Genomic DNA, 9,247 nt, shown 5'->3' with positions numbered 1-9,247 from the left:
GAGGTGCTGCCCCAGCCCGCCCCCTGCCCTCTCCTCTTCATTTTTGTAGGAAATTTTGGGGGTTGGGCGTGGGGAGGGGAGGGCGTGTGTGTGTGTGGGGTCAGTCAGGAAAGGCGCCTGGTGGAGCAAAGCCGCCGGTTGTCTGGTCGGCGGTGGGCGAGTTTTGCACCTCTCGCACGTCTAACCTAAACTCGCGTTTTTAACTTTAGCCCCAGCCCGCCCCCTGCCCTCTCCTCTTCATTTTTGTAGGAAATTTTGGGGGTTGGGCGTGGGGAGGGGAGGGCGTGTGTGTGTGTGGGGTCAGTCAGGAAAGGCGCCTGGTGGAGCAAAGCCGCCGGTTGTCTGGTCGGCGGTGGGCGAGTTTTGCACCTCTCGCACGTCTAACCTAAACTCGCGTTTTTAACTTTATAGTTTGCTGTTCGTTTTCAAACAAGGACCGTAGCTCTCTCTTTTCAGCTCGTCTGTACAGCGTTTTTCAGAGGAACCTTTAATTTACAAAGTACTGCTTTGTAGAGAAGCAAAATAGCTTCAGCACTTGGTACGGCAGGAAAGAAAGAGGGAGAACTGCGAAAGCCGTTGAACTGAGATCTTTGGAAACGCGTGCTAAATGAAGCTTTGCAGTATTTTTGGCTCTGCCTAAGGACAATAAACAGGAGTTACTCTGATAAGATTTTTCCAATATCACGTGCCTGCTGCACCATTTAATATCTCATTAATGATCAATCCGGTGTACAGTTCAGGAATACTAGTCAGTAAATACTAAGATCTTTACCTAACGTGCATTGCCAAGTTCCCCTAATTTCCGTATACTTCTTTGTAAGCACCATTATTTCATTTTGCTTATATTTATAAAGATTTCTATTCAGTAGGCTATTACTCTGATATATATCTTTTTTTCCTTAATAATCACCCAGCTCTCTTCAAGGACAAAGTATCTAACTCTCTTCACTTTGCTAACCTGTGTTTGTGGTAACTTTTCAATTTAGGTTTTGCAGGAAGTGCTTCTTGACAGCTATCAGAGAAAGTGGAACACATTGTCCTCTCTGCCGGGGGAGCGTGACTAAAAAAGAAAGAACATATCCCAAAAGGGCTCTAGATGTTGAAAACAGTATGAAGAAAGCTTCTGGGGGCTGTAGATGCTGTGAGAAGCAGGTAGAGTAAAACTTTACAAAAAGTTGGATAAATTGTTCTTATTTTTGACCAGACACAGTTTTACTGTGTATCATTCTTGTCTTGGAGCTAAAGAGCCTAGAGCAATTTGAACTTAGCTTTGTATGTCTTGTGCATATACTAGGCATGCAGTGCCTGCTAGGTATGCCTAACAGAAGTAAACTGAAAAAGGATCGCGTATTGTTTATAAGGACTTTTTGAGTGGAGTGCTAGTTTTTCCCCAAAACAATGCGAAAACTGGATATAGCTATAAAACTAGCAAAAGAAAAGTTAGACAACTGAAAGGGAAAGTTGCAGATATCTGGAAAACCTCAGAAACTTTCACTATAGAAGTGAAAGTGCTTAGAGCTACTGTAAAATTTAATTTAAAAACAAAAAATAAGGGTTGATTACTCTTGGTGTACATACAATCATATGTAATTTCCCCCTGCCACATCAGTCTATTTGCATTCCCTTCATTCCCTTTGTCACTATTTTCAGAACATTGGGTGCGATCTTGAACCCCACTGAAATCAAGAGTGATCTCTCTTATATAAATGGATGCAAGATTTCAGCCACACATTTTGTTTACATCTAATTGTATCAAATCCAGGGAGTTGTCTTCATGTTTGTTTTGTTTCACCTGGGACTTAGTTCTGCCAATGTGAAGATTAGCCCTAGTGGAAAGCTGAGCTGCTTGCTTTGTCCCACATGATTCATTAGGATGAAAAGCTGGGAGAAAGAAACAATAGCAAGTTGGTAAACTGGAAGGACGAACCAAATGGATCCCCAGAACAACACTAATGGAATTTAGGCACAGGCGCATGAGATGTGATCTTGTTCAGCTTCTAAACCTGTAAGCACTTCCTGACAGTGCTGTTGGACCTGAAATTCTGATTTAGGGCATGTCCAGCACAGCTGTCTTCGGACAAATCTAAGCAACTCATTTTCTTTCCTTGCATTTAATCTGGATAGGCAGCCTTAAGTTGGTGTTCATTCACCTTTTTTTTTCTCCCCCCCCCTTTTTTTTTCCACTCAGAAAAGTTCTGTATTCTCAGAACACACATAATGCAAAAAGACTTTGCTCTGCACAAGGTAACAGCAGGCCAGAGAAGACTGAAGGAGCAGTATTGCTTATCCCATCCTCTTGGCCCCTCTCTGTCCTAGCTCATCACTCATTGATCCTGGATCTGGGACGTGTAGTTCCTGTGACTCTGTTTCAGTTAAATGGAGTTTATTCGTATCTTTCACCTCTGAGAGAGGTCTCTCAGTGGCTTGGCTGTTGGGGGTGTGGGGTGTGGGAATGTTCTCCAGTCTCACAGAGTGACAGAGGCTCTATGGAAAAAGGAAATGAAGATCTCCTGTTGGAGAAGAAAGTATTCATGCTGAGAGGGGAAACACAAGTTCTGGTTTCTTCTGCATGTGATACCCAAATAATTTCTGCATGCATTGCTTTCTGTTGGCAGAATTGACTCTTCCTTCTATCCCTGGATTGTTTAGTATAATTTCAATAATTTGGCATTTCATTTACAGGTTAGATTTTCGTGGATGAGACAGCATTATAAAACGTGTAAGAAGTATCAGGATGAATATGGTGTTTCTTCTATTATTCCAAACTTACAGATTTCCCAGGATTCAACAGGGAACAGGTAATCTGGGTGTTTTATGTGTAACAGTGCATCTTATTCTCCCTTACCCCCTAAGGAAAGTATTTTTTTTTCCAGGGCACGCCTTCTTTTTGCAATAATTATTGTCCATATTTTAGTGCTTCAGAAAATGACAGTTTTTCCAGGTCCTTTTCTTTACTCTTAGCAAACAGAAGAAAACCTTTCTGCCCGGTCGTTTGGAATGTCTTCTAGGGACTCTCTAAAAAGTGTATAGTATTTGCAGCTTACTTTGATTGCCTTGACAGCTTTTGAGTGGTTTACTTTGTAACAAATTTCATAATATTTAGACCCAGGGAAGTTTCCTTCGCTTTTTATTCCCCAACCCCCCCTTCCTAAGTCTGTTTTAGTAGGTATCCTGTCTCAAAACATTATTGTGCAAGCTTTTGCTTTCTGATTGAATTTATTTTGAACTGATCTCTTCTGAAATGTATAAGGAACTCCAGTATGTTACACACCATACAATACAAATGCCACTTACTGTTTGTTTTTCAGGCAGTAAAGCTAAAGAACTTTTGCTTTCATACCTGCTCACTGATGTGTTTAGTTTGGTTGAGGATTTTTGCTTATTTCTGAAGACCTTTTTTTACATATTAGATTCATAGAACTTTATTATATATATGGCCTGTCCTTTATTTACTTTCTTTTGACATCTGTTTTCTCTTTTTAGCAGTCTGAACTTCTCTGTGTTTGGTTTTCAACCCATCAGTGTATTGAAAGTGGAACTTTAATAAGCTGTTAGCAGAACTAGTTGCAGCGACGTTCCTGGAAAAATTACAGAGAAGATTCTACTGAGTACTATTGAAAGGCTTTTAAAGAATAATGCAGTTATCAGGCACAGTCAACATGGGTTCACAAAGGGAAAGTCCTGTTTAACTGATTGATTTCCTTCTATGATAAGGTCACCTGCCTAGTGGGTGAAGGGAGGGCAGTGGATGAAGTTTTTCTGCATTTTAGTAAGGCTTTTGATACTGTCCCTCATAGCGTCCTTCTGGACAAGCTATCCAACTGCGGGATGTGCAGGTTCGTGGTTCACTGGGTGAAAAACTGACTGAATGGCAGAGCTCAAAGGGTTGTAGTGAATGTGGCTACATCTGCCTGGCGACTGGTCACCAGCCGTCTTCCTCAGGGTTCAGTTCTAGGGCCAGTCCTGTTCAATATATTTATCAATGTTCTGGATGCAGGAGTTGAATGCACCATTAGCAAGTTTGCTGATGATACCAGACTGGGAGGTGCTGATGACTCTCTCAAGGGATGGGTAGCCTTGCAGAGAGATCTAGATAGACTGGAGCTTTGGGCTATGATTAATGAGGTGAAATTTAACAGGTTGAAATGGCAGATTCTGCACCTAGGACAGAGTAATGCCAGACACAAAGTACAAGTTGGGAGAGGGGTGGCTGGAGAGCAGCCCTGCAGGAAGGGATCTGGGGGTGCTAGTCGACAGCCGGCTCAATGTGAGTCAGCAGTGTGCCCGGGCAGCCACGAGGGCAAACTGCATCCTGGGGTGCATCAAACACAGCATAGCCAGCCGGTCAAAAGAGGTGATTGTCCCACTGTATTCAGCCTTGGTGCAACCTCACCCTGAGTACTGTGTCCAGTTCTGGGACCCACAACTGAAGAAGGATGTGAAGGTCCTTGAATGCATCCAGAGTAGGAGGACAACAAAGCTGGTGAAAGGGCTGGAAGGAATGTCCTGTGAAGAGCAGTTGAGGACTTTGGGCTTGTCTAGTTCAGGGAAGAGGAGGCTGAGGGCAGACTTCATTGCTCTCTACAACTTCCTGAGGAGGGGAAGTAGAGAGGGAGGTGCTCATCTCTTCTCCCTGGTACCCAGTGATAGGACACATGGGAATGGTTCAAAGCTGCACCAGGGCAGGTTTAGACTGGACATTAGGAAGCATTTATTTACCAAGAGGGTGGTCAAACACTGGAACAGGCTTTCTAGGGAGATGGTTGATGTCCCAAGCTTGTCAGTGTTTAAGAGGCATTTGGACAATGCCCTTAATAACATGCTTTAACATTTTGTCAGCCCTGGAGCAGTCAGGCAGTTGGACTAGATGATTGGTTTAGGTCTCTTTGAATTGAAATAGTTATTCTATTCTATGTTTCACTGAAGCGTCTGGATATTGTTATATCACTATTTATTGACTATGCCACAGTAGAATACCTGTACTTATAGTACTACAGAAGTATAAAAAATGTACTGTGACCAGATTTGTGACTGTAAATACTCATGTTCTTAGGATGATCAGCATGTCGGAGCAGTTTCTTCTGGCTTAGCTAGAGGTGCACATATGGTCAAATTTACTTTCTAAAATGTTCCTGTCTGTGGGGGTTTACCCCTTACTTTAGGAAAGAGTTTATTTTGTGCACAGTGTAAGAAGATTTATCTTGCTGTAGTTGAAAGTTATAAATTGTTTGTGTAAACACCTGGCAGTTAAATGCCTATTTACCTAGTCCTAAGTCAAAAACCTTAAAAAGTGCTACCTGTCTTACACTCACGTTGTTCATAATGCCTTTTGAGCTGTAATCCCTATTACCACTCTTGTTGACTAAATGTCTGTTGTCTTATATACCACTTTCCTATAAAGTTGTGTAGTATGTCACCATGGTAACTAAACACCGAGACATACCTTCATCCAAATAAAAAAGTTGTGAGAGTTAAGATATATGCCATTTTATGTTTTGCCTTGAAATTCATGGGACTTAATGGATATATATGTATCTTTTTTTCCCTGCTACTGTAAAGCTTCTAAAAAAATTGATAGTAGAGTAAAATAATCACAATTTTCATTGGTGTTTTTTTTTTTTTTTATTCATTTAAAGTAGCAGGAGTGATGCAATATCTGATAATGGCGAGATGGCTAATAATCAAATACTTCAAGGAGAAACAAGGTAGGCTGCTTATTTTTCTATAGTTGCTATTAAAATAGATCCAGATAATCGTAGTGCAAGCTTTTACTAACTTGAAAAAAAACCCCACAAACACCTAGAACAAGTTGTATTAAAAAAATACTCTGTAGTTTCTTCTACGTTTGCATCTATATGTTAGAAATTGGTTTTTTTCCAATACTTTACTGAAGGATTTGAACTAAAAGTTGTTACCACTAAGTAAGAACAGGGTACATTTGCAATTGGAACAAAAGAATTTTCTAAAGTCCAAGTTTCAGAAGAACTCATTTAGGTGCTTTAAATGTGCTTTAAAATGGCAATTTGGAAGTAGCAGTGGGACTCCATTAAATCTGCTATTATGTCAGTGGGGGTCAGGGGTTTTTTGTTGTTATCCAAATGAGGGAAAATAATGACAAGATAACAAATGAATTAAGCTTTCTTTAATACTACATCTAAAACTCTTTTCTGTTTAATACTGCGTATTTCTGTTTACAGTGGACATCCAACCTTCAAATGCCCCCTGTGTCAGGAGGCCAATTTTACCAGACAGCGTTTGCTGGATCACTGTAATAATAGACATCTCTATCAGATAGTTCCAGTAGTAAGTAGAGTTGCTTATGTATGCTTCTTAAGCTACTTTCTTTATAATTACGTGAACAATTTTAAATGTGCAATAGCTAGTCTATATCTGTAAAGATCACCGTAGTCTGAGGAAGACAATACTCTTAATGCAGTGCATTATTTAACTAGAGGAGTGGCTTTCATTTGAAAATATTTCTTGTCCAGCTTCTTGTCAGTTATAAGGCATTTCTCCTTTTTTGAGACTGACGCTTACTCTTCTTCATTTAGTAATTTAGAACTGTTACTATAGAATCCCATTTGTAACCTAACTAGAGTTTCATGTGAAACCTACAGTTACTTGAAAAGTAATCTAAGGTAATTAAAGGGAGTGAAGGAGAAAAATCTATTTGTTTTTCTATTCTTTTCATCTGTATAGGGTGTGTAGTTTTTTATTTTGGCTTAATTGATGGTCTCAATTGTATGAAAATCCTCCCAAACAACAAATAGGATGCAGTAATAATTTTCTTTTCTAAATTTTAAGCAGCAGAAATTGACAAAAGGAGTGCCAGACAGACATGATAATCCCCCACTCTTAAGATAAACAGTTAAGAAATTTGGCAAGGTGAAATGTAATTTTTGAATGTTATGCAGTTGAGGAAAAGAACACTTAGAATTATGATTTTATGTGAACATCTTTACTGTATTGTGGTAGGGGATGAATAATAGACTAGTTATTCCTGTAGAAAGTGTCTTTAATGTATTACCAATAACTTTTTTTTAATTCTTTCTCTTTCCCCTTCCCCTCCAAATTCAGATCTGTCCTATTTGTGTATCTCTTCCTTGGGCAGATAGTAACCAGGTTACTAGAAATCTTGTTAGCCATCTAAATCTAAGACATCGGTTTGACTACGGAGAATTTGTGGTAAGCTTTTTCTTCTTTAATGTGTTGGGGAATAAATGGTAACTTTTTTCTTTAAATAAAAATGCCAAATAAAAAATTTGTACCAAACTTGTTTGTGCTCTGGACATGCTATGTTCCTGCTCTATACAGAACTCAGAAGTAGGCCCGTCTGTTCTTAAGCTTTCTGTTATCAACATGAAGTGCTACCAGGAATAGGTTTTGTCAACAGTTAAGCTCTGCTCCAAACTTGTGACTTAAGTCTTTAGCTTAGTGTTCTCAATCTGAACTATTTGTTCATCCGGAACTGGTTATTACTGCTGCTTCTGGGGGAAATAAAATAGATGCTTCTCTGTTTTATTGACATTTTTGACCTTTTATGTCAGAAATGACTAAATCATAATTCTCAGGACTTAAAGTGCAGCCTGACTAGTGGGTATTGCTGCTACCGCCTCTCTTCCAGTATGTTGTGAGAGAGGCTGCAATGTGAAAAAGAGATGCGTCATTAAATCATTGTTCTTGTTGCCTTCTTTCAGGCACACTTTGAGTAAATGACTTGGGAGTAGATGCAGAACTACATGCACACAGGTTGTCACTGGGTGGATCATAAGTCAAGACAACCAGTTGAATTCTGCATATGGAACCAGAGAGCTGGAGAGTTTATGTTGTAGTTTCTACAGAGTTTGGCAGGCTTTGGGGTACACTGCTTGAGCTTTGTGTGAGACAAGCATAGTATTTGAGGCATAGGCAACCTCACTGGTTAGAGATGGCAAAGGTGATGCATGTTGTTCTTTGTGTTGAGTGGTCTGTGACAAAGGCATGAAGAGCTAGGAGACTGATACAGGGGATTGAATTCTTCAACATCAACACATCTTGCATGTTTGAGGATGTAGAACTGGTGATGGGAATTCTGATTTGGGGAAGCTGCCAGAATCACACTAAAAAGGTGTATTACTCTGGCGTGTGAACAACTTGGAAGATAACTTTTCAAAAGTAGCAGGGTTAACCACCCATCTTTTGTGATACATGTTTGCTTTCTCATTTTAAGCAGTATGTTCGCAACAATCTATGATTGCTGTTGTCTGGGGATCACATTTTGTTTTTATTAATGGAGGATGTTATGGTTGGTTGGAAGCCCTATTATAAGACTTGCGTGACAGAGTCAGCTTTCCTGAGCTGGCTATTCTGTAATGCAATTGTGCCAGGGAGAGAAGATGGACCCTTCTGCTTAATGAGCCTTGTCCCATTCATCTGATTCTTCTCCTGTCTTGTGTATCTCTTGGTATTTGGTTAAATAAAAGATATTGTGCAACATAAACAAGCATCCAGTACACATAAAGATCAAGAGTCTTCCTCTAGGTGCCAATTCTTATGTAGAAATGTGGAAAATTAATGATTAAACTGAGGACTGTGGTACATCTTGAGTATTTGTCCATTTTGATGATGTTTTCATTTTGTTTAGAATCTTCAGCTTGATGAAGAAGCCCAATACCAAAATGCAGTTCAAGAATCCTGTCATGTGAACTTTTAAACTATAGCCCCTCTTCATCTTACTGGTTATCTGAGAGAGAAATTACCTTAATTCTGTTGGTGATCTGAAGTGTATATTAATGAAAATGGTATTCAGTAACCACTTTTCAGGCTTAACTTTTCCATGCTCATAAGGACTTTTCATAAATGATTTTGCTGAAACTCGAACTTCACATCTTTACTGACATCTGTCCCTGTGGAATTAGGGATCTTTTAGGAACTTCTCACTGTTGTCTTGATTTTCTCTAACTTTTACTACTCTGTTAATTACACAATTTATTTTATTAATGTCACATATTTTAATTCACCAAAACCAGTTTTGAAAGTAGTATCTTTAGAAAGACATGCAAAGCTGCTCTGTCGCAGTGTTGAGTTTCTTTAAGTTCAACTGTCATCTGCGAAGATAACTGTGAGATGATAATTTTTTTTTCTCCTCCTGCCCAAGGACAAAGTTTTATTTGATGTAGTGATTTGGTTTTTATCATTACCATGTGAATGAAAACAACAACAGCTTAAGAAATGAAAACATTTGTTTTCTATAGATCAGCAGTGCAGA

At 39.4% G+C, this 9,247-nt stretch overlaps 1 protein-coding gene across 1 annotated transcript; it reads left to right on the top strand.

Annotated features, from left to right (window-relative positions):
* Positions 1 to 992: 992 nt before the first annotated feature.
* RNF138 (ring finger protein 138, E3 ubiquitin protein ligase) lies at positions 993 to 8,729 on the top strand. Its single transcript, XM_009885971.1, has 6 exons — positions 993 to 1,152; positions 2,683 to 2,798; positions 5,637 to 5,705; positions 6,198 to 6,303; positions 7,078 to 7,185; positions 8,624 to 8,729. Exons 1-6 carry the CDS (start codon positions 1,111 to 1,113, stop codon positions 8,690 to 8,692), a joined length of 510 nt encoding a protein of 169 aa, XP_009884273.1. The 5' UTR covers positions 993 to 1,110; the 3' UTR covers positions 8,693 to 8,729.
* Positions 8,730 to 9,247: the final 518 nt, after the last annotated feature.

Source organism: Charadrius vociferus, unplaced genomic scaffold (genome assembly GCF_000708025.1).
Source record: "Charadrius vociferus isolate BGI_N301 unplaced genomic scaffold, ASM70802v2 scaffold75, whole genome shotgun sequence".
Lineage (NCBI taxonomy): Eukaryota > Metazoa > Chordata > Aves > Charadriiformes > Charadriidae > Charadrius > Charadrius vociferus.
This window is presented reverse-complemented; position numbering and strand designations above follow the sequence as displayed.